The sequence below is a fragment of the Rhinopithecus roxellana genome, chromosome 4 (genome assembly GCF_007565055.1).
Source record: "Rhinopithecus roxellana isolate Shanxi Qingling chromosome 4, ASM756505v1, whole genome shotgun sequence".
Classification (NCBI taxonomy): Eukaryota; Metazoa; Chordata; class Mammalia; order Primates; family Cercopithecidae; genus Rhinopithecus; species Rhinopithecus roxellana.
This window is the reverse complement of record NC_044552.1, coordinates 114,109,204-114,135,470: the sequence shown is the minus strand read 5'-3', so window position 1 is coordinate 114,135,470 and position 26,267 is coordinate 114,109,204. Positions and strand designations below refer to the sequence as shown.

Genomic DNA, 26,267 nt, shown 5'->3' with positions numbered 1-26,267 from the left:
ACAGGTGTGAGCCACCGCGCCCAGCAGAAGATGTTTCTTTCATTAAGCAAACCTATCTCATGGAAAAGAGTTTTAAGTTCCAACAACTTTTATCCTGTGCTGCAATAGTTTTTATAAACCCTATTAACTGGCTTCCCCCCTTATTCCTGGTTTTTTTATTCTTTAAATGTTATTGGTTGTTACTGGAATCTGTTGTCCAGATATTAAGGAGTTGTTTTTAACTCCCAACTCCAGAATCCTGAGTTAAAGCAGAAAAGAACTAGCAAGATAGGTCTCTTCTCCTGTCCTCCAAATATTATAATAAATAAGAAATAAACCCCACACTAGAGCTTGGGGGCAAAGGCCAGCACAATCAATGAAGTGGGTCACTGAAGTACAAACACCAGGCATGGAAAAAAGGAAAAGGGGGAAGAGGCCAGGTAGTATTCGAATGAATATAAAAGCAAATGAAAAAAGCTAGTCAGTATTTAAGAAGCACTACACAAGCAAGAGGAACCCTGATATGGATGCTGGCTGGGTTTCCAGACAGAACAGTCTGCCTCTTGTTTATATCTGAGCCTGTACATAGAACCTAGAATAGGAAGGATTCAGACTCTCATTACTGCTGTTGCCAATAGGTGGTTTCATAGTGATTTCTGAGAGATTTAAGATGGGAGAGAAATTAAATCCAAGCATTACTCAATTTTTTCAGGCTGTGAACTCTGATTTTACATTTAGAAAACTCAGTCTCCAACAGGTTAAGTGATTTGCCCAAGGTCACAATGATAATCTTCTGATTATAAATTCATTGTCATTTTATCACCTAAATTCTCTTCAGTGATTTATGTACAATGAGAAGAATTATAAAAGACACTAGGACAAGATTCTTACAGATTTGGGTATATGCAACCCTAAACAAATATGACTCCTCAAAAATATCTTTTTTTTTGGCTTCTTCCAAAACATGAAACAGACTTAACATTCTTAGTAAGTGTTGCCACAATATTTTTTTAGCTTATTAACATGAAAACAGAATGTCTGGAAGAAATAACCTACAGATAATAACTATGTATGTTTTATATACTTATGAAATATATATACACATGACGCCCACTGGGCCTGTTTTAAAAAACATTAAAAAATACATATATACACAGACACATTATTCACTTGGGAAAATACTCCTGGAAATAAATTATATTTTAATCTTGCAAAGACACATAACATTTTAAAAACCATAATATGCAAATGATTTATGTATCTGTGTGCCACATTTATCCAACAGTTTTCAAAACATCTGGGATGGCATCCCAAAGTAAACAATGTTCATAAGACCATCTGGACAAAACTGCAGGCAAAATAAAGCATAAACATATGGAAAAACAGATTTTTCCCCCTCCCTTCAGCAGTAAGGGATGACAAATGTCAAACCTAGATATATCCACGCTTCACTGTGCGATGCTTTTCAGCACCACCTGGCTCTCCATGCATAGCCACCAAATATGGACAGCACTGCCAGAAAGAACATACCCACAGGGCAATGGCAATAAAAAGAGTTTATTTCATGGTTAAATAGCCACTTCACACAAGTGGCAAGGGTCTGTTTGTTGACTTTTACATGTAAGTCTGTGAGAAAATATTAAAAATTATGCTATTAAACAGATAACAAAATTTAACTAGAAAATACAATAATTTTTTTTTTTTTTCTGAGATAGAGTCTTGCTCTGTCTCCCAGGCTGGAGTGCAGTGGTGTGATCTCAGCTCCACTGCAACCTCTGTCTCCCAGGTTCAAGTGATTCTCGTGCCTCAGTCTTCCGAGTAGTTGGGATTACAGGCGCACACCACCATGCCTAATTTTTTGTATTTTTAGTAGAGATGGGGTTTCATCACATTGGCCAGGCTGGTCTCGAACTCCTGATCTCAAGTGATGTGCCTGCCTTGGCCTCCCAAAGCACTGGGATTACAGGACTGAGCCCCCGCACTTGGCCAGAATAACATCTCTAAGAGTTATTTAAGTGTTTTACTTAAAATAAAAGTGCCAGTCTTAAATTTTACTAAGTTGTACATTTATAAAATGTAACAACTTAAATTGATTTATCAATGCCCTTTGTGTATCAGGCACTATATGAACCACTGTAACTCTTTACACCCAATTTCTTATTTATGACTGGAGTATAAAGAATTGATACACAGTGAACAGCAGAGACTTTAGGCCTTAATTTTTTTTTTCTTTGAGACGGAGTCTCAGTCTAGAGTGCAGGCTAGAGTGCAGTGGCACAATCTTGGCTCACTGCAACCTCTGCTTCCTGGGTTCAAGCAATTCTATCTCAGCCTCCCGAGTAACTGGGATTACAGGCACACACCACCATGCCTGGCTACTTTTATATTTTTAGTAGAGATGGGGTTTCACTATGTTGGCCAGGCTGGTCTTGAACTCCTGACCTCAGGTGATCCACCCTCCTTGGCCTCCCAAAGTGCTGGGATTACAGGCATGAGCCACCATGCTCAGCCAAGCCTTAAATTTATGATAACTAATATCTCAGGAAAGCATTTGGAAACTAAACATACTTGTAGTACATGTGTTTACTAAGAAGCTGTCAACTGAGAGTTTATAATTCTAGTTTAAAACAGGGATGTCTGAATCAGTCTCAATTATTTGACATTCATGCAGGTATGTATGTATGTATGCATGTATGTATGTATGTATGTATTTTGAGACGGAGTTTTGCTTTTGTCGCCCAGGCTGGAGTGCAATGGCATGATCTCGACTCACTGCAACCTCCACCTCCCAGGTTCAAGTGATTCTCCTGTTTCAGCCTCCTGAGTAGCTGGGATTACAGGCATCCACCACAATGCCCGGCTAATTTTTGGTGTTTTTAGTAGAAATGAGGTTTCACCATGTTGGCAAGGCTGGTCTCGAACTCCTGACCTCAGGTGATCCACCCTGCCTCGACCTCCCAAAGTGCTGGGATTACAGGCACGAGCCACGGCGCCCAGCCTGTATGTTTTAATAAAAAGCAATTTATAGCTTCTACTGAAGAACTATTTTGATCATTTTGTTTTCAGAGATAACAAAGCTTTTCTCAATCTGGCAGTGCAAACATTTTAGATCATATTAAAAACTCTCTTCTTCCTTTATAAACACAGAACCAAATACAATAAGGAATGAACTTCGAGATGTTTTTAAGTATGGTATAAGAAAGAGGACAAAGCTGCTACGACAATAAAGACAAACTATACAAAATTTTTATTATCATTTATTTTCTTCTCGTAAAGGCTTACCCACACCTACAAAAAAGTGGTCCATACAGTCAAAAAGGTAATCACAGAGTTTCCAGGCTAGGTTATTTTATTAAAAGGGATTTATCTCACCTTGGGAAATAAATCAAAACTAATAAAAAATAAAAAGCAATTAATTTACTTATCACTTCTATATTACTAACACTGTCATCCTTTATATAAAAAGAAAGTATCAACCTAGAATGCAAAGAACATTGAGAGCACACTTCTGGCACTTTTAAGTTTTTAAAACTCTTACACATCTCTGTAGTTTACCTTTAAGCCTACAATCTGAGTCCTCAAAAAGTAGCTGATTGAGTAGGACTGATAGGTTTTGTATGTACCTCAAGTCTTCGAAGACAAAACTGGTTGAAATACCAGCAAAGCAAACACAAAACAAAACAATAGGAACAACAAAACAACCTGTCTAAGAACTCTTAAAAAAACTTAAGATATTACCTCAAATTTTTCTAGCATAAAAATGACTTCAACACTTACAGATCCTATCACTATCTTTTTGAAAACTAAGTTCAAGGCCGGGTATGATGGCTCACGCTTATAATCCCAGCACTTTGGGAGCTAAGGCAGCAGGATCACTTAAAGTCAGGAGTTCGAGACCAGCCTGGTCAACATGGTGAACCCTTGTCTCTAAAAATACAAAAATTAGCTGGGCATAGTGGTGTTTGCCTGTAGTCCAAGGTACTCAGAAGGCTGAGGCAGGAGAATCGTTTGAACCTGGGAGGCGGAGGTTGCAGTGAGCTGAGATCATGCCACTGCACTCCAAACTAGGCAACAAAGTGAGACTCTGTTTCAGAAAACAAACAAACAAACTGAGTTCAAGGATATTAAATCATAAACATAAAAAAACTCAAAGTACCAGCAAATTTTAGGTGAGTATCTTTAGAATCTTGGAGAGCAAAGACTTTCAAAGCATGACCCCAAAGGTTAAAAACAGAAAAGACTAATGACCTGGCAACAATGACATTAAAAACTTCATTATGGCAAAACAAAACTGAACAATAAAGTTAAATATGGAATTATGGGCACTATTGTCAACTACACCCTTTGTACAAGCTTTCTGGAGGGCAGTTTTACAACGGTAATCAAAATTTATACTTTGGCCAAGAAATTCCAAAAATTTTTCACCTACAAAATAAAAGAGCAAATACACAAAGATACAGCTTTATCACAGGAGAAAATTGAAAACAACCAATAGTGGGTTTGTGGTGAAGCAACATTAAATTGGTGTCTTTCTTTTCCCAAAGGTGCCTTTGTGAATTGCCTTGGTTAAACCAAAAGTGGGGAACACTGGTTCTTCCCTTTCTTTCCATAGGCAAGGGGGAAGAGAACTTATTTTGCATTTAGAGTTTCAGAGTGTATCTCCCTTATATTGTCACCTCTGATAACTGTCCCCATGTTAGAACTGAAGCACTTCAAAGATGAAACTGAGGTATACTGCTGGTTAGTGTTGAGGGAAGATTCAAACCTGGGCAGTCTAGCTTCAGAATTCACACACTTAAACATTATCTACTCTCTGTTATAATAAAGATGGTGCAATTTATAAGTGTGACAGTAGTATAAGACACTAACAAAAGGACAGTGGTGATATTAATAGAAAAGCCATTACTCTTAAGTAAAAGCTGTATGTAATCAATTGCTGCATGTGTTTTGTGTTTGGATTTATAGCGTTTTAAATCATAGTTTGTAGCAGCCCTTCTCAAATGAATCCTTAAAAAATTAGGCCCTAACATCGTAGGTACCCACTGTATGCAATTAACTTCTCCCTATGTATCTGGAAGGGTACTAATTATGTGACATCTTTGGGAGAACTGAGAATAAACGTCACTGTAATAATTTTACTGTGTTTTGTAGTTCAGATGAGGAACCCTAAATTAAAAACCCCATAGGTAAAAATAAGTTCCTCTTAAAATGTCATTATCTTTTTGAGCCTAGCCCCTTGTATACACTGAAACAACTATTTTTAGTGCTTATTTTTGAAAATGCAAATTTCTTAGAAACATGACTGTCACTTTAGAGAACTGTATTACCTCTTAAAAAAACAGACAAAAATAAATAGCGATAGGTCATGCTATGTTGTCCATACTAGTCTCGAACAACTGGCCTCAAGCAATCTTCCCACTTTAGCCTCCCAAAGTGCTGGGCTTACAGGCATAAGCCATACATGTGCCCAGCGTGTATCACCTTTTTTTTTTTTAAGTAAATAATCAAATTGTTACTGAAACAGGTCATGATATTATCCTCAGATGGAGTTTCAGATCCTGAACATACCACCACTTACTTTCTTACTAAAAAAAAAAAAAAAAAGGTACAGCAAACTCATCCTTCATAAATCCCACATAATTCATGTCTATTGTATACCTGGAGCACAAGCTTAATAAATTCAGCAAGATATAGTATATTGTCTTCTCTTTAATCTTGTTAAAAATGGCATCCCATCAGTATTAAAATTATGAGCCAAATGTATTGGTTTAGAAAAGAACATGGGATTGTCAGTCATCTATTTCACAAAAAATAAACCAATATTCAACTACGTTATTTCACCAGGAATTCCTATATTCTCTAAATATGTGTAGAACACTTCGTGACATTTAAAAGACTATTAAAGTGAGAAATCTCATGAGCCTTTCAGAGGACACTGGCCCACTTTAAAAAAAAATTTTTTTTTTTTCAAGCAGGTTTTAGGTTCACAGCAAAACTGAGCATATGTTAATGGGGATTTTCCATATCCCCCCTACCCCAACACATGCATGGCCTCCCCGCTTATCAACATCCCCCACCAGAATGGTTCATTTGTTGTAACTGATGAACCTGCACTGACACATCATTATCACCTAAAGTTCATAGTTTACATCAGGGTTCACTCTTGGCAGTGTACGTTCTATGGATTTGGACAGATGCCGAATGACATGGATCCAGCATTAGAGTATCATACAGAGTAGTTTTATTGCCCTAAAAAATTATCTGTGCTTTGCCTATTCACCCGTTCTCCTCAACTCCTTGCAACCACTGATTTTTTTTACTGTCTCCAAAGTTTTCTGGTTTACTTTTTAATAATACCTATATCTGGGTGGGACTCACAAAAATGCTTATTTGCCCATTTTCAGTCTTGCATTAGATATTACCTTTTTATTACATGTATGGGGAAGGGGGAGGTAGAGGGAGTTTTGTTTCTATAAGCAAATCCTAACATCAGATGTGAAATCTACACAGCTGTAAGCATTCTTCTGGGAACCTGAGCTGGGGTTCATCTCAACTGCTTAATGCAATTACCTAAACCAGTCATGTAGTATTAATGTAATCTGCTCATTTCTACAGCTGAAAAGAAGTTTAATCTTTAAAGAGCAAGTAAAAAGAGACAACTTGCTGCCCTACAATTCCCCTAGCTAGGAACCAAATAATAATTAGCTTGCCAGTTTATTCTCAAAATCAACTAACTTCCAGTTAACCATTTGCCTTAGAAAACTTTACTGTCATATGATAAATTGATATTAACATAATAAATGGGCAGTTATACATATATAGGCATTCCTAACTGTCTCCATACAAGTCAATCCAAGAGATCTAAGATACAAAATCACTGATCAGCCTCTTCTCTGCTTAAAACTTAACAGTGGTTCCTCACTGCCCTCAGAACAAATTCTATCTGTACAAGGCCCTTAAATACCTGTTCTTACTTACCTCAGGTCTCACCTCTCACCATCTTCTACACCACAAAACTCAACTTTTCAGCTCTCTAGACTTCCCTGAACCTATCGAGCTCTCATCAATGAGCTATTTTTTTTGCCTGGAGCACACAATCCGTTCCCTTTTTGCCCAGATAATTTCTAGATATTCTGCTTCCAACTAAGTTGGATTATTCCTCTAAATAGAACTGGCCTGGCTCCTCCAATCGATGTTAGATACTATTCCAAAGTGTTCACATGGTCCCTGGTACTTGCTCCATCACAGCACTATTTAAACAGGCAAGTATAACTAAGTGCAATTTGTCTATATCCCTCAATAGACCAAAAGATCAGTAACGATGGGAACTAGGAAGTAGATCTGTCTCATTCACTACTGCATTTCTAACACCTAATGCAGTATCTGGCACAAAGCAGGAACTCAAAGATATTAAAAGACTGAATAAATATTTTGATATTAATATTTAGGATTGGGGTGAAAGTGCAAAGCTTATCTATCTACTTCCTCAATAAAAACTGGTCACATTCTCTTTGGTTTATTCAGCAAGTATTTACTGTCTACCCACATAAAAATAAAAAAGAATCTAACCCAGAGTCTAGTCTTCAAGGAACCTACAGCCTTGAGAGAAAATAAGACATGTACAAACATAAATATGAAAAGCAAAAAAGTGTGTTATTAGATTCTAAAGTGTGCTGCACAGACACTGAGTGCCAAAAAAGAGATAAGGGAAAGCATCATAGAAGTAGAATTTGAGCTGAGCCTTAATGGATAAGGCTGAAGACAGAAAGTATAAAGACAAATGTGCTACAGTTCAGCACTTCTCAAAGCGGGTCGGAAGGCAACTTCCTCCTTTCAAGGGTACTTAAGGTCAAAAGTATTTTCATAATAAGCCTAAGATTTTATTTCCTTTTTTTTTTTTTTTTTTACTTTCATTCACTCTCAATTATACAGTGCCGTTCTCCAGAGGCCATATGGCAGGCGATATCACAAAAGATTAAATGCAGAAGCAGATATGAGAATCCAGCCACTTTCTATTAAGCCAGACACTTGAGATTTGTAAAAATGTAAGACAGTGCCTCTCACTAAACTCTTGTTTTGAAAAAGTTATCTTTCATAGTATTTACTTTATTTATTTTATTTTTATTTTTAGAGACAAGTCTCGCTATGTTGCCCAGGATGGTCTCATACTCCTGGACTCAAGTGATCTGCCAGCCTCAGCCTCCCAAAGTGCTCGGATTACAGGCGTGAGCCACCCACATACTATCTGATTTTAGGATAGTGACGCCTAAAAGTAAAGGAAGAAAAAAACAAAAGAATTAGTGATATGCTTTCGAGAGAGAGAGAAAATGTCTGGTCATGCTTAACTTCAAAATGTGTTTAACGTACAGGCATGGGCTTTCTTCTTGATAACTATTTTTACTTAGTGCAAAAATACAAAAATAATCTTTTAAAATCATACTTATCCTGTCACCCAAACACAATAATACAGTTTCGTATTCCTTTTGAATTATCACATATAGGTGTTTTCACAATGCTATAATCTTCACGATTACCATTAAGATTACTGCAAAATCATATCCAGCATTCTTGCAAACCTAAATAACAACTTTCATATTTGATTTGCCAAATATTTTATAAAAATATACTGAAGCCGCATACAAGACACAGTATGACAAACTATTATATCCAAAAACTTATTCTAGAATGCCAAGGAATATTATTTTAAATCAAACTTGCCTGAGAGATCCTGTAGCTTAACCCACAAGGATAATAACATCTTGCCCTAGAACCACCGAAAGCCTTAAACTAAGAACCATGTATCTCTCCAACTTTGAAAGCTCCACTCACTCTCAAACTACCTCAAGAGCCCGTTCCCAACCATTCCAGGTGCTATCTCACGGTTCCATAAGCACAATTAAGGCTTATATTAGTGCTTCCCACCACCTGAAATGATTTCTTCTCTCATCTTCACCTGCCCAAAGTTCATCCTTTAAGGGTCAACTTGAAAGCCAGCTCATCCATGATTCCTTTTTAGTTCCTACAACTGAACATTATATCCCTCTTTGGATATTTGAAGGACTTTGGTTGTTACTTAAAATAGAAAACTTACTCTACTTGCATATCATTACTTTTTAATCTCACACCTTCTTTCAGATCTTTAGCCTCTTAAAGATTTACGGACTGTCTTATCAATCTCTATTCCCTGAAGCACCTTGGAAATATAAAGTACTACGGAAAAATGAGGCTTGGATAAACAGATAACTGCCTGGAGTCACACATGTAGCAACAGTCAAATCTGAATGCCAGACCCCCTGACTCAAAGCCATCTACTGTCTTTTTTTTTTTTTTTTTTGAGACAGAGTCTTACTCTGTCGCCCAAGCTGGCGTGCAGTGGTGTGATCTCGGCTTACTGCAGCCACCATCTCCTGGGTTCAAACAATTCTCATGCCTCAGCCTCCTGAGTAGCTGGGATTACAGGAAAGTGCCACTATGCTCAGCTAATTTTTTTGTATTTTTAGTAGAGTCGGGGTTTCACCATGTTGGCCAGGCTGGTCTCAATTCCTGGCCTCAAGTGAGCTGCCCGCCCTGGGCTCCCAAAGTGCTGGGTTTAAGGCATGAGCCACCGTGCCCAACCTCAAAGCCATGTACCTTCCATCATACCGTAATTTTATGCTCCCTTCCTAGCATCTTTCTTGTAATAATCATTCAAGAAATCTGTAAAACTGAATGAAAATCAGACTGGCTTTGTACTCAACCTTAGGGAACCTCTAAGGTAAAAAAAAAAAAAAAAAAAAAAAAAAAAAAAAAATCCAGACAAAATAATTTCTAAACTTGTACTTTCATCACCCATGCCATCATATCCTTGCCTATCTTCTTATATGGCCAAGGAAACTTAATGCACATTTTTCAGCAAACAGTATTATGACCAACTTCAATTCCAGTAGTATTACATGTCTTTCACTACCATATTTTCCTGGTTCTTTATTTGAGCAGAATTGGAGCTACAACTAGTATGCCTGGTGCAGAACAGAATTCAATAAATGTTTGTTGAATAAGTAAATGAATAAGTGATCAAATTAATCATTTCTACTGCTGTCCAGGAGCCTGAGTTTACCTTCTCTGGTTCCTCCTCCAGTTCCTTCACCATTACTGTCTCATTAGGGCAATGGCTAACAAAAACAGCTGTACACTGGGCTATAGAAAACAGTTGGCAACTATAGTTTTACATAGCTTTTCAGTTTCTGATGCCACCTATTAAGCAGTTCAATTCTGCTTCAAAGGAAACTCAAAATTATCACGTCCATTCACCTAGTTGTTCAATGAAAAACCTGAGGTTTATATTAATACTTGATTCCTCTCACTCTGCCTCCCTCACTACATATAATCCACCCACTCCCCATGAGAGTATCAGCCTCTCACCTGCCCCATCACAATCACCTCCTTAACCCTCTTCATGATCTCCCCACCCCCAGGCTTAACTCCCTACAATCTGTGTGCCACATAGCAATCAGTTATCTTTATTTTAAAAAAGCATGAAATTACCGTGATAACCCCCTGCTTAAAACACTTTAGTAACTTCCATTACACTTCCAATAAAATAAAAATTCCTTAACGTGGAGTTCATTACAGTATCCTTCATGACCAGCTCACCCACCTCGTAACTTCATCTCTTTGCACTCTCTCCTAACCACATTTCTGCAATATTAGCCTTTCCTGATCACTGTGACTACTATATCATTACCTAGCACTGCAATCTGTTCCTTTCTTTTGTAGCACTTACCAGAAGTCATTATATATTTGCATTTTTTGCCTGTTGCTCACACTATAATCTAAATGCCTAGAGGGCAAGATAAAACTACTTTGGTTAATACTACAGACCAAATAAAATTTAATACCTGGCATGTGGGAAGCACTTACTATTTTTGGATGAAGAAACTGTTATCCTACACTCTTAACATATATTATATAGTATGTATTTGTTAGGTAACGAAGTATACAATAACGAAATACATAATATATAATACGTTACTGTTGTATAATAAAGGATCTGGCTGGCTTTTCTCCCCAGGTTCCTGGGAAGTACCCTCTAAATCATTGGAATTTCCAGAGTGACAAGAGTGTCTGTTATTCATAATGGGTCCCTCAGGCCGTATTTGATAGTTTATGTCAACAAAGTGACTCACTGTGGGCCCCTAGACAGTTTATGCTGAAGAGATGAATCAGGATGGGGCCTGGCCCTGCCAGAAAGACGAACCATGTGATTAGAATGTTGGGGGCCTGGAGACTGAGTTAAATCAATATGGCCAATGATTCAATCAATCATGCCTACACAATGAAATCCCAACAAAACTCTCCACACGAAAACTCCAGTGAGCTTCCTTGGTTACCAATACTCTGTGCATATCAGTGCACACGAATGTGTGGGCTGGGGAGGGTGAGGAGAGTGTGTCCTCACTCCCTCTGGAGTGGACACAAAAGCTTCACATTTGGGACCCTCCCCAGACTTTGTCCTATGCGTCTCTTCCTTTGGCTGTTTTGTATCCTCTTTTACTATATTAAAACTATAATTGTTAGTACAGCACTTTCCTGAGTTCTCTGACTCATTCTAGTAAATTATCATTGACCCTGAAGAAATGGTAGGAACCCCCAAATCTGTAGACAGTTGGTCAGAAATTCGGTGGCCTAGGAACCCTCAAGCCTGCAGCTAGTGTCTGAAGTGAGGGCAGTCCTGTGGGCAACTGTGCCCTTAGCCTGTGAAGTCTGGCCTAACTCCCAGTAGTTAGTGTCAGAACTATGCTGCAATTATGTAACAAATAACAGACACCATTTCATACATATGTGTCAAGTACTGATATAGTTTGGATCTGTGTCCACACCCAAGTCTCACATCGAGTTGTAATTGCCAATGTTGGAGGAAGGGCCTGATGGGAGGTGACTGGATCATGGGAGTGGGCTTCTCATGAATGGTTTAGCTCCATCACTTTGGTGCTGTTCTCATGATAGTCAGTGTGTTCTCACAAGATCTAGTTGTTCAAAAGTGAGTACTACCTCCTCATCTCTCTTTTCCTCCTGTTCCACCACGTAAGACGTGCCTGCTTCCCCTTCACCTTCCACCATGATTGAAAGTTTCCTGAGGCCTCCCCAGAAGCTGGACAGATGCCAGCAGCATGCTTCCTGCACAACATGTGAAACTGTGAGCCAATTAAACCTCTTTTCTTTATAAATTATGCAATCTCAGGTATTTCTTTATAGTAATATGAGAAAAGACTAATACAGGTACTATGCAAGTATTTTTACATGCATTATTTCTAAATCTTTAGAAAATATTATCTCTAGGCCTCATAGTAATTCCATAAGACAGAATTATCATCCTAATTTTATAAATAAGAAAACTAAGCAATAAAAATGACCATGGCCAGTAAGTGGGGAAGCCTAAATTCAAACTTATGAGGACTGACTTCAAAGCCCATGATCTAGACACGACATACTTCAGTTTCTCACATTGGTTACATAAACATATCAAGGTTGCCACCTAAGAATGCATGATACTCATAATATATATGTATTTTTTTCTTGAGACGGAGTCTTGCCCTGTTGCCCAGGCTGGACTGCAGTGGCGTGATCTTGGCTCACTGCAACCTCCGCCTCCTTTCCCGGGTTCAAGTAATTCTCCTGCCTCAGCCTCCCGAGTAGCTGGGATTACAGGCACGTGCCACCATACTCGGCTAATTTTTGTATTCTTAGTAGAGACAGGGTTTCACCATGGCCAGGCCAGTCTCAAACTCCTGACCTCATGATCTGCCCACCTCGGCCTCCCAAAATGCTGGGATTACAGGCATGAGCCACTGCACCCAGTCAATACTCATAATATCTTTATTCAAATTACTGACTAGGCTGTCACAGTGAAATCTAAAGTATTCTTTCTGAATTTCTGAACTCTTTATATGAAATACTATATTTTAACACAGATTCCTTTAATAATTGCTTAACTTACTTGTTTGTGTTTTAGAAGCATGTTTCTGGAGAAAATCAACTATCTGAGCCAAAACCTTCTTATTACAATGCGTTGATAATTTTTCATCACATTCATAACACCTGAAAAAATATAAAATTTAAGAAAATATTATGAAAATATTCTCAATAATTTTGCACATCAGATAACAAAGTTGGCATTCAGTTACTTTTGTCTTAAATTACATGGGAGGGAATACAAATGTATTTGTATACAAATGTACCCGGAAGGTACAGGGTAAGTCTAGAGAAATAAGCAGGGGACAATTCATACAGAGCCTTACAGTTGAAATGAAAGTTTTGGCAGTTTATCTTTGGCAGTTTATAATGAAATGCCATGAGAGGGTTCTTAAGCAGGGCCATGATATGGTCCAACTTACACTTTATTTATTTTTTACTTTTGAGACAGAGTCTCACTCTGTTTCCCAGGCTGGAGTGCAGTGGTGAAATCTCAACTCACTGCAGCCTCTGCCTCCAGGGTTCAAGTGACTTTCCTGCCTCAGCCACCCAGTAGCTGGGATTACAGGCATGCACCACCACACCCAGCTAATTTTTGTATTTTTATTAGAGACGGGGTTTCACTATGTTGGTCAGACTGGTCTTGAATGCCTGACCTCAAGTGATCCACCTTCCTCGGCCTCCCAAAGTGTTGGGATTACAGGTGTGAACCACCACACCCAGCCTCAACTTACACTTTAAAAACATCACTCTCACTAATGTGATAAAACTAGATTGGAGGGCATTATGAACAGAAACAGATTAGTATAGTAGCAGACGATCTGCAGAGAAATGGGCATTCATTATATATATTTGCAGGTAGAAACAGTAACAAATTAGATATAAAAGAGGAGGGAAAGGGAAGTGTCAAAATAACTGCCTTGGGTAGGGAGGAGTGAGACAATGTCAGCAATTCTCAATGCTGGTGTTGAGAATCACTGCCGTTCTCAATGAGGAGTGATTTTGCCACCTAGGGGATGTTTGACATTTTTGGTTCTGACAACTGGTAAGAGGAGAGAGGACCACTACTGGCATTTAAGTGGGTAGAGGCCAGGGATGCTGGTAAACATCCAATAACGTACAGGACAGCACAACAAGGAATTAATCAAGAGCATTAACAGTCCAAATGCCAAGAGTATTGAGATCGAGAAATCCTGGCCTAGATGAAACAAGACTTGCTGTGAGTTGATAATGTTTAAAGCTGGAAAAACAACAACAACAACAACAGAAGCTGGTTGATGGGTATGGGAAAATTCATTATACCATTCTGTCTACTTTTGTTAACAGGCTAAAAAATAAAATAACATAAAAAAGGGGAAGAAAATAACTGCCAGGCTTCTAGCTTGATTACATATAGAGATGGGTAAGACTCAAAGAGATAGCTGTTTTATTTTGCTGGATGCTTATTTGGAGGTAGAGGGTTAGGAAAGACATTTTCAAAAGCACATTCCAATTCAGAAAACTACCCTCAATTAAGTTTACTCATTAATACATCATATTAATTTGTTTCCTCTCTATATTATAATTACCTGTTTCCTTTATCCTCATGAGATCCAGTGATCATTTAAGAACATATGTTGGAAAGTGTTCAAAGTGTTTTATAAACATAATGCATTATGGCCGGGTGTGGTGGCTCATACCTGTAATCCCAGCAGTTTGGGAGGCCAAGGCAGGAGGATCACTTGAGGTTGGAAGTTCAAGACCGGCCTGGCCAACATGGTGAAACACCATCTCTACTAAAAATACAAAAATTAGCAGGGCGTGGTGGCAGGCACCTGTAATCCCAGTTACTCCCAGCCCCGGAGGCAGAGGTTGCAGTGAGCCAAGATGGCGCCACTGCACTCCAGCCTGGGTGACAGAGTGAGACTCCATCTCAAAAAAAAAAAAAAAACAAAAAAGCAAAAAAACATAATGCATTACACCAGTGCTACCTTACATTTTCACAATCTTCTTACCCACCTTTTTCTAATTCAGTAGTTCTTAAACTGTGGTCTCCAGACCAGCAGCACTGGCAACACTTGGGAGCTTGTTAAATGCAAATTCTCTGGCCCCTCCACCCCAGAACTACTAAATTAGAATTTCTAAGATTGGGATCCTGCATTCTGTCATAGTAAGATCTCCCTGAGATTCTGATGCAGCTAGAGTTTGAGATCACTAAAGTGAAATCCTTATTGAACTGCCGCACTATGGCACTACTGCTGTCTCCCTTGGTTCCAATGCATCATTTATATATTAAGTTCCCTCTGACCTTTCCTCATTCTCCCCAATACTACTACTCGGGACTCACAACAACAAAGAAAAACACAAATGCAGCAGGTGCCCAACTCTTCTGGCTGTATTAAAGATGATGACCTCTTCTGTCAGCTAAAATACCCTTATATTAATTTTAGACAAAACATTTTTATGTTAAAGAAAATCTGAGGACTCCTGAAAATTCATTCAAGGAACCCTTAGGAGTCCATAGATTCAAGGTGGAATATTATTGTAAAACACAGAGGAAGCATTTCAACATAGTGTCCATTTATACCACCGAAATAGTGTGATACGCTAATAAGAAACTAGAAAATAAAAAAAACTCGTTTTTGGTTTTTTTTGAAAAGGAGTGTCACTCTATCAGCAAGGCTGGAGTGCAGTGGCAACCTCCACCTCCCGGGTTCAAGTGACTCTCCTGCCTCAACCTCCTGAGCCGCTGGGACTACAGGCATGCGCCACCATGCCCAGCTAATTTTTGTATCTTTCGTAGAGACAGGGTTTCACCATATTGGCCAGGCTGGTCTCAGACTTCTAACCTCAAGTGATCCACCCACTGTGGTCTCCCTAAATGCTGGAATTTCAGGTGTTAGCCACCGCGCCCCACGAAAAAAAACTTGTTTTAGTACCTGGATTTTTACTTCATAACCACAAAAAGGTAAATATTACATAGTTTCCTTACAGGTAACATAGGAAACTGGACTAGGTTCTCAACCAGGATTAAATAGCAGAATGACCTGAAAAGTTTTACAAGCTACTTATGCCCAGCTCTTCCTTCTCCCTTCAGAAAATGACCTGACTGCTTGAAGTATCTTCCTTCTCTACAACACTACAATTCTGTATTAGCAAGTTCACTACCAAAAAAAATCAACTAAAAAGAATTTTTCTTAATATTAAAAGGAAAATATCAGAGAAAAGTAGAGAGGCCGGGCGCAGTGGCTCACACCTGTAATCCTAGCACTTTGGGAGGCTGAGGAGGGCGTATTGGCTGAGCTCAGGAGTTCAAAGACCAGCCTGGGCAACATGGTGAAACCCCATCTCTACTAAAATACAAAAATTAGCCAGCTGTGGCAGCGTGCGCCTGTGGTCCCAACTACTCAGGAGGCTGAGGCAGGAGAATTGCTTGAACCCGGGAGGCGGAGGTTGCAGGGAGCCAAGATCACACCACTGCACTCCAGCCTTGGTGACAGAGTGAGACTCCGTCTCAACAACAACAACAAAAAAAGGTAGAGAGTTAAAAATTTTCCAATTTAAATTTTATATTCATAGGTAATGTTAATTTTCTTCAGGTATCCTGTAGATTGTGTTCAGGTTAAAAAACCATAAGCTGATAGAACATCTTTAAATATTTTACCTTAAAAGCTTAAAGAAAAAATTGGGGGGGGGGTGGTTAATGGACACAAGAACTAACAAAATTTAACTTACCATATAATCCATGTGCTCAGATTAATTATAATACAATGGGGCTCTGTTCTGGAATTCTTGAAGTGCTTCAGTGAATGTTGGCTTTCTGAGTTTTTACCACATCCCTGAAGATGAACAGAATGCTATTTTGTATGACTTACAAATATTTGTTTCAAATTAATCAAAACTTAAATTATATTCACACTTACACTGAAAAGTTTTGTTCTGTTTTTAATTTCAGGCCAGAGGAGAAAGTTTCAAAAAAGCAATATGGATTCTCATTAAATTTAATTTCTTGCAAACAGGTTAACATGCTTTTCAATATACAGTATTTACCTAAAACAATCATGGGCAAAGTTAATTTCCCTATCGTTTAAAAATGTACACACTGTCTGGCACACTGTGGAACACCCAGCATCCTGGCAGGCCAGTGGTGCCCTTCCACAAACACACATTTCCCAATCCTGTACACAACTTCATCCCAACCCACTGAGAACTACTGAGACACAGACCAATCAGCAATTTCCCTCACTAGGTAAGTAAAGAAATGAGATGCAATTCTGGTTAATGCAACATGAAGGGAAGTCAAATCTGCTGAATCTTTCCAGAAAGGTTTTTTTCTTTTTTAAAGAGGAACACAACCATGAGGTTGAGGATAGCAGAGCAGAGAATAGAATAAACCTCAGTTTTTAATGTTCTTTCCATTAAATTAACTAATCCTGAAGTGGCCTTACTTCTGGACATTTTGTGTGAGATAATGAAGATTTCTCTTATTTTTTGAAAAAAGTATATACTTTTAATTTCATTAGAAAATTTATTACAGGTATTAATAACTTCTAAACTTTAAGATTTTAAACTATTTTGCAAAAGCAGCAGAAAAATCTGTTTTGAGAGAAAAAAATTAATCTGAAAGGTGGATCTATTTCCTAAGTAAATACAAAAGGTAAAGACTGGTCCAGATATGGGAACTACTGCAAATAGGTTGAATTCCCTCTGCAAGTATTTATAAACCACACTTGATTACTTTCTGAACATAGCATACCTTTTACTTTACCTTAACAATCATTTTTAAGTTCATTCTTGGAAAATTTCTATCTAAATTGGAATAAATTTATCTTAACCCCTATGCATGACCAACAGTCCAGCTCACAATAAGCATTTAAGGAAAATATTTCAGATAAACTCACATATAAATAACACTTTTCTTACCTGGAAGCCACACTTGAGGCACAACCAAATATCAGAAGGAAGTACTGGCTGCCCATCATAGAATCTTCTTTCTTTTAAACATTCTGAGCAAACTGACCACAGATTCTCAGCTATTGCTCTCTTTACATGATTCACACTGATAGCATGACTTACATGTTGGCAAGTTAAACCTACTGAATAAGATAAAACAAAATCTCAACATTTTCTTTGCTACACCAAAGTGCTACCATTACTAAGCAAATCTCAAAAGTATTAAATGTTGTTCACTAAAAAGCACAGATTCAACACACAAAATAACTCAAAAAATATATGCTATGTAATTCCATTTATATAATGTTCATGATATAACATAATTATAGAATGAGAGAAGAGATTCACGGTTTTAGGGGGCAGTGGACACAAGGCAGAGGGTGTTGCTATAAATGGACAGCACATAGGGTGGTGATGATACAGTCAAGTATCTTGATTGGTGGTGGTTATACAAAGCTATACATGTATTAAAATTGGATGATGTTTCAGGATAGCCAGTTTGCTGCATTGAAGGATGTCTGAAGTATCTCTTTAAATATCATTAGGACCTTACCTGATGTCCCTGATTTATTACGGTTTAAATTTTTGAATTAATTTTAGATTCACAGGAAGGTACAAAGAAATATACAAGGAGGTCTCATTCACCCTTCACTGAGCTTCCTCTGATGTTAGTATTTTGGACTACTATAGTAAAATATCAAATCCAGGAAGCTGATGTTGGTACAATCCTTAGAACTTATTCAGATTTCACAAGACATATGCACTCATATGTGAGTGTGTATGTACAGCTGTATGCAACTATGCACACCTAAAATGGAAATAATATATTAAAAATATCTCTTTAAATGGAGAAAACCGGCAAGAAAGTGAGGAAAATCCTCAGAGGTCTAAATCAAAAGCATGAGACTAAAGAGAAAACCAAGCCCTGAGGCCAGCAGCTCCCAAAGGCCATCTGCCAAGATCTGGTGGCTTGGTGACATGGTTTTAATAGCTCATGAGAAAGAGACCAAAAAAAAAAAAAAAGGCCAATCTAAGTTACTTCATATTATAAACTAGACAAAATCCTAATAAAAATACCAACAGGATCTTTTGGAACTAGACAAGGTGATTCTAATGCTCACGCAGAAAATAGTAAAAATAAAGAGTAACATATGTTCTTAATTAAGAACATATACAGTCAGGCCGGGCGTGGTGGCTCAAGCCTGTAATCCCAGCACTTTGGGAGGCCGAGACGGGCGGATCACGAGGTCAGGAGATCGAGACCATCCTGGCTAACATGGTGAAACCCCGTCTCTACTAAAAAAATACAAAAAATTAGCCGGGCGAGGTGGCGGGCGCCTGTAGTCCCAGCTACTCTGGAGGCTGAGCCAGGAGAATGGCGTGAACCTGGGAGGCGGAGCTTGCAGTGAGCCGAGATCGCGCCACTGCACTCCAGCCTGGACGACAGAGCAAGACTCCTTCTCAAAAAAAAAAACAAAACAAAAAAAAAAAAAACCACATATACAGTCATCCCTCAGATACTTGAGGCAGGGAGGTGGGGGCGTAGTTGGTTCTAGGACCTCCCCACATTTACCCAAATCTGTGCATACTCTAGTCCTGCAGTGGGCCCTGTGGAATCTGCATTTAGGAAGTCAGTCTGCTGAGTATGCAGTTTTTACGCATCCCAAGAATAGTGTATTTTCCGCCTACGTTTGGTTGAAAAAAATTCGTGTAGGCCGGGTGCGGTGGCTCAAGCCTTTAATCCCAGCACTTTGGGAGGCCGAGACGGGTGGATCACAAGGTCAGGAGATCGAGACCATCCTGGCTAACACGGTGAAATCTCGTCTCTACTAAAAAATACAAAAAACTAGCCGGGCGAGGTGGCGGGCACCTGTAGTCCCAGCTACTCGGGAGGCTGAGGCAGGAGAATGGCGTAAACCCGGGAGGCGGAGCTTGCAGTGAGCTGAGATCTGGCCACTGCACTCCAGCCTGGGCGACAGAGCTAGACTCCGTCTCCAAAAAAAAAAAAAAAAAAACTTCATGTACAAGTTGATCCTCAGAATTCAAACCCATGTTGTTGAGGGTCAACTGCATTGTTATTTCTTCTCAACACTATTTGGGATGCCAAATATCACAATTTACCAGCAATATCATCTGAAGAGTCTTCTTCATGAGGTACAGTAGGCCTTTTACTTCTTTTGGCTTTCTCAGGTAAAGCTTTACTTGGATCTTTCACCCGCATCTGTTATTTACTGAAGGGACTGAGGGAAAAAAATTCATACATTTGAGTCTTCAAAATTAAAATTTTATATTTTATGTAATGCATATCAAAATTGAAATGACTTCAATTTTAACCGGTCTGGGATATTAACAGAGGAAGAAGAAGGGAACATCAGTTGAAATGAAATAAATCTTTGTTAAATCAGTATACACATGATATATTCCACTGGCTTTTGCCAACTATACTGTTACGGACTAAATGTTTGTGTCCCCACCCCAAATTCATATGTTGAAATCTAATCGCCAAAGCGATGGTACTTGAAGGTGAAGCCTTTGCGAGGTAATTAGGTCATGTAGGTGGAGCCCTCATGAATGAGACTGGCCTCTTATAATAAAAGCTACCTTTGTATCCACATGAGGATATACAGAGAAGATGGCGAAGATGGCCATCTATAAACCAGGAAGAAGGCCCTCACCAGATACTAGATTTGCCAGCACCTTGACCCTGGACTTCCCCGCTCCCCGTACTGTGAGATATAAGTCTGTGTTGTTTAAACCACCCAGCCTATAATAATTTGCTATAGCGGGCTGAACCAAGACACAGCCCCTAAATATAAGACGTCCAGGTGAATGATCAAAACTAAAGTTTTCATCAACGGAGTAAGCGTTGCTTCTGGATAATGAGTTCTCTTCACCCTTTCCTCCCTTCTGCTAGCAAGTAAATAGTAGGAGCTGGATGAGCCATACTGGATCAAAAATGGAAGCTGTAAGCCAAGCACAGTAAAGTCACTCTACCTGTGCTGTACGACTAGCACCAGAATATTAAGAGAAAATTAAATTTCTATCTTTTTTTTTTTTTTTTTTTTTTGAGACGGAGTCTCGCTCTGTCACCCAGGCTGGAGTGCGGTGGCGCAATCTCGGCTCACTGCAAGCTCCGCCTCCCAGGTTCACGCCATTCTCCTGCCTCAGCCTCCCGAGTAGCTGGGACCACAGGCTGGACTACAGGCGCCCGCCACCTCGCCCGGCTAATTTTTTTTTTTTTTTTTTTTTTTTGTATATTTAGTAGAGGCGGGGTTTCACCGTGTTAGCCAGATGGTCTCCATCTCCTGACCTCGTGATCCGCCCGCCTCGGCCTCCCAAAGTGCTGGGATTACAGCCATGAGACCACGCCTGGCCAATTTCTATCTTTTTAAGCTACCACATTCTGGGGGGGGGTTCACTCTAGCTTTTTATGATGAAAAATTTTAAACATCTACAAAAGTTAAAAGAACAGTATAATGAACACTCATATACTATTTAGATTCCACATTTATTAATTATTATTATTATTTTAGAGACAGATCTCGGCTTACTGCAACCTCCACCTCCTGGGTTCAAGCAATTCTCCTGCCTCAGCCTCCCTAGAGTAGCTGGGATTACGCTTGGCGCATGCCACCAGGCCTGGCTAATTTTTTTTGTATTTTTAGTAGAGACGGGGTTTCACCCTGTTAGCCAGAATGGTCTGGATCTCCTGACCTCGTGATTCACCCACCTCCGCCTCCCAAAGCGCTGGGATTACAGGCATGAGCCACTGCGCCCGGCTATTATTTTTTTGAGACAGAGTCTCACTCCAATTGCCCAGGCTGGAGTGCAGTGGCCTGATTTCAGCTCACCGCAGCCTTGACCTCCCCAGGCTCAGGTGATTCTCCCACCTCAGCCTCCCAAATAGCTGGGACTACAAGTGCACACCACCACGTCCAGATAATTTTTTTGTATTTTTTAGTAGAGATGGGATTTCCCCATGTTGCCCAGGCTGGTCTTGAACTCCTCGGCTCAAGCAATCCACATGCCTTGGCTTCCCAAACTGCTGGGATTACAGGTATGAAGCATGGTGCCCCACCAATTCCACACCTATTAACAATTTGCTATGTTTGTTTTTATCTAAATATCAATATGTGTGTATACAGAGACACATATGTGTGCATTATATATTTGTTGTTGTTGAACTGTTTGAAAGTTGTACAGATCTTGACAGCTCATCCCTAAATACTTCAGCATGTATCTCTTAAAAATAAGTACAGTCTCCTATATAACAATGTAATCATATCTAAGAAAATTAATAATTTTCTAATATCATCTCATTTTCCATCATATTCTAATTTCCTTATTTGGCCCTAAATTGTCTTCTATAGCTGGTTTTTTGAAAAAGATCCTATCAAGGTTTGCACTTTATATTGGTTGTGTCTCTTTAGTATCTTTTAATCTATTAACAGAGCAGTTCTTCAACCTTTTACTTGCCTAAGACTTTAGCTTTTTAAAGAGATCAGGCCAGTGCATGAGTCACCTTGAGGGTCTTGTTAAAATGAAAGTTCTGATTGAACAAGTCTGGCACAAGACCTGAGATTCTACCTATCTAAAAAGCTTAAAACTGAAGCCACTGCTGGGGGCCCACAGAATACTCTTTCAACAGCAAAGTTGTATAATGTCTCACATTGCATTTGTCTCTTTCTTCATGGTATTATTTACCTCTATCCCTTACATTTCTTAAAAATTCAGTTAATTATAAAAGATTTTAGATACAAGCTAAGCATTTTTTAAAACCACTATATTTTGGAGTCTCTGTTAGAGTAGCTTAGCCTCCCTATTACTCTCCTGCCTGGTAGCTAAGCAACATTGCAGTTTTCATGGTTGCTGACTTACTTTTCAATGATCAAAGTAATGAATCTTTCAATTCAGTACTAAATTCCAAACCTTGATTTATTCATTCCATATTTCACAATAAGGGAGCTTTCAAGTTTACCATTAAGTCCAACGGTCATCACTACTGAACTAAGTTGCAATAAATTAAGGGCTTCGGGGTTAGGACCATGTAAAAAGCCTCTGAGTTCCTTGAGCACTTCATCTCTACCTTCTCCCTCCAAACTTCCTCATCTTCTCTCCCCTCCAGTTCCACCTTATAAAATCACTAATTTACGTATCCCCTTCTCTGATCGTAACTTCCCAGTTCTTCCAGCTTGCCTGATCAGCCACTCATAATTTCCTATAGTGTCCAGGCTGACAAGAGGCTGCATCTCAAGTCCTTCCATGACCCTTACAGAAGGGTAGGGAGAAGCGGAAATGGCTAATGGAGAGCTGCTTCCTAAAGCAAGTCACATGGCACATTTAACTTCAAGTAGACATGGAGAGGGGTTGCCCATGTACAAAGAGTGCAACATTACATGTACCCAAAAAGAGGTGAACTGGAATACTTGTGCAGAGCCTTAAGGACGACATCACCTCTCTGGCAGAACCCAATCCTAGATGAACCCAATTAATCATTTTCTCCATGTTGGGAGAAAGTCTCTTAAGAAAGGAGAGTAGGTCCATTATTACTCACTACACCTTCTGGTAAACCTACATACTATCCACAAAGCCACTTCAAATCTTCTTCACTTTCCTTAAACCTCTAACCCCTCCATCTCCCCACTAACTTATCAAAAACTGATCTAGTCGTTCACTAAGGGAAGAGAGACATAAGCAGATGGCAAATTTGATCTTTCTATTCCCAAATTTACAAACCTACCTCCATCAATTTAAATTTGATGTCCTGAAAAGAGATAGGTATAACTAATAAAATACAGAGAAAATGGTCTATGAGAAACTGGTTATATTTTCCCGCCGTGATACAGATAAGCTCTTGATAAAGATGAGCATTAACACAGATAATGCTAGCAAAATAATAAACAAAACCAGGCATTTGACCTACATACTGTAAGCAACCTGTGCCTTTTTTCAAAAACACTGACTCAAACTTAACTTGGTAATGTAGAGGCAATTTCTGATGATTTTTCTGCCATATGTAATATGTCTAAACAGACAGAATCATTTGGTACAGTAACCCAGGATTCGGCAATCATGTATCTGCAGTTTTCCAATTTCCATTTAAGGCAAAAGGACAAATTTAAAAGTCCAATTATTAGAGCTTCCAATACTTTACATCATCAAAATTGTGTCTGGGCACTGGAGACTGGGAAGGATGGGAGTGGGGTGAGGAATGAGAAATTACTTAATGGAAACAATGTACATTATTCAGGTGATGGTTACACTAAAAGCCCAGTACCACTAGGAAAGAGATCCTGTAACAAAACTGCACTTACATCCCTTACCTTTATACAAATTTACATAACTGTGGCTCTGGATCTCCGTGATCTCCCCCACATTTAGAGTTTTGATAGGATGCACGGGACTCAACATATAATTGTATTCATGGCTGACATTTATTACACAATGCAGTATGGATATACAGGCTCATCACAATAGAAAAAGACACAAGTGGAGTCTGAAGGAATCACGTGTAGGCTCCTTATGACCCCAAGAGGGGTCAAACAAAACACACCCTTCCTCAACCAATGAAAATACAGCAACACGTATGCAATGCTTCCGCGCAGGGAAGCCCATCAGAGACTTGGTGTCCCGGATTTTTACAGAAGCTGGTAATTTCGGCGTAAAACGTAACTGTTCAGCACAAACCCAAAAATCTAAGTTCCCAGATGCCAAACAAGCACCAACATTGCAAGCAGTCCTTTCTAAAGATAGCAGTCTCAGGCCTGCTATGTTAACTCTTTTTAGCACAAATATGTTCTGGCCATTTTTCTCATGCGGTTTTCCAAACAATAAACTTTACAGTTTTCAACTTCACCATCACTTAACACCTGTCTTTTCTCTAAAGTAGGATGTGCAACCAAGTTGTTTAGAAAGCTGTTTTTAAACAGGCTATGCAAAAAGCCCATATCCTTAAGAAAAAGTCCTTTTTTCCCACTCTTGGGCAATTATTTATGGGGGTTGGAAAGAGAAGAAAAAAACACTATCTCCTTTTATATACCAAGGTCAAAAAGATGAGCAGCATCTTATGGTTTGCTGTGTATCACGCTCAGTTCTAAGCACTTCACAGATATTAACCCACTCAACCCTCACAGCCACCTTAGGAGGTAAGTTGCTATTATTTTCCCGCATTTTACACTTGAAACTGAGAAAGAGAGGTTGACTTGCAAAGGTCCCAGAGCCAGTAAGTGGTGGATGGAGATGCGGACCCAAGCAGTCCGGCTCCGGAGCTCCTAATACACGACGCTTCCAGAAAGTCGGGGTTAGACACGCTTCCTCCGGTCACCAACACACACACTCCGAGGATGTGAAGAGAAATGCGCCGCGAGGAGGCGGACGGAAGGGTGTGGGGCCACCGCACGCCCAGGTCACCAGGGGACTCGGGCGCCTCCCAAGCGGCCCCTCGCCAGCCCTGACGCCTAGGGCTTCTCCCGCAGCCGCAGGGACCCGAAGCCGGCAGAGCTGAGCTCACACGGCCCTGGGTGACCGCCCGGCGCCCCCAGGGATCGGGAAGCCGAGGGGGGTGGGGAGCCTCTCTTCCAGCCTCGCCCACCCACAAGGGAGTCAAGGTCGCCGAAGCGAAGACCGAGAAACTGCGGCGACCACACAGCCGCTGCGCCCACAGCTCCGCGTCCCCAACTCACCCCGCCCGTTCGGGCCGCCGAGTCTACAACCTGGGGAGACTGCGCCTGCGCGCCCGCCAGGCGCCCGGCAGAGGTGGGGCCTCGTCCGCCCACCCCCAGCCTGGCCCGGGAAGGTTCCAGGCGGCGCGCGCCGGGCCTGGGAGCGCGGGGAGGGGTGGAAGGGCGGGGCCGGCTTGCGTGGCGCCTGCGTTCTGCATGTCCTCAGAGCCCGGAGAGTCCCTGGTAATCTTACAGTAATAGCTACCGACTAGCAATTTATTGGGATCCTGGGCCAGCGTGCGCACCTCGGATGTTCCAGGAGTCCGGCTTAAGTTCCACTTGTTGCTGGGCGCCTTCTGAAACAAACTCCGATTTCCCTCCGTTACCCTCCTCTGGACTCTTAAAGTCACATCTAACATTCGTCATATATTACTGTGCTTTTCTTCGCCATTGCTGTTGTCTTACCTGTCCTCTCTTCCTAACTAGATGGTACATTTCTTCAAATACACCTATACCTCCTCAAAGCCCAGTTATCTATTAAAGTGGCCAGCACAGTGCATGTTTAGTAAAAGTAGTTGGTTTGAAAATATTTTGTTTGAATCATGGATATTGCAAATGCCAACAGTGGTTATGGATAGGTTCTAAAAGTCTCCTGATCTTTCACAACTCTTCAGCCAAGGGACAGATGTGGCTTTAAGGATAAGACTATTGGCGTAGAAATCAGAAGATACTAGAGTTAAAATT

The 26,267-nt window shown here is 40.0% G+C and overlaps 1 protein-coding gene across 3 annotated transcripts in view; it reads right to left on the bottom strand.

Moving 5' to 3' along the window:
* USP45 (ubiquitin specific peptidase 45) overlaps positions 1-25,602 on the bottom strand; it is a 79,713-nt gene extending 54,111 nt beyond the window's left edge. For 2 of the 3 annotated variants that reach the window (XR_004056994.1, XM_010367687.2), the window contains exons 1-5: positions 25,545-25,602; positions 19,984-20,102; positions 17,833-18,005; positions 16,645-16,748; positions 12,956-13,056 (exon numbers count right to left, since the gene is read on the bottom strand). Coding sequence is in view for 1 of the 3 variants with exons in the window: in XM_010367687.2 (XP_010365989.2) it covers positions 12,956-13,056; positions 16,645-16,748; positions 17,833-18,005; positions 19,984-20,083 (478 nt within the window). In the remaining 2 variants the exon portion in view is untranslated. Of the gene's footprint in view, positions 1-12,955; positions 13,057-16,644; positions 16,749-17,832; positions 18,006-19,983; positions 20,103-25,544 lie in introns of those variants that run through there. The other variant, XM_030929639.1, reaches the window with a different exon arrangement.
* Between the last annotated feature and the right edge of the window lie 665 nt (positions 25,603-26,267).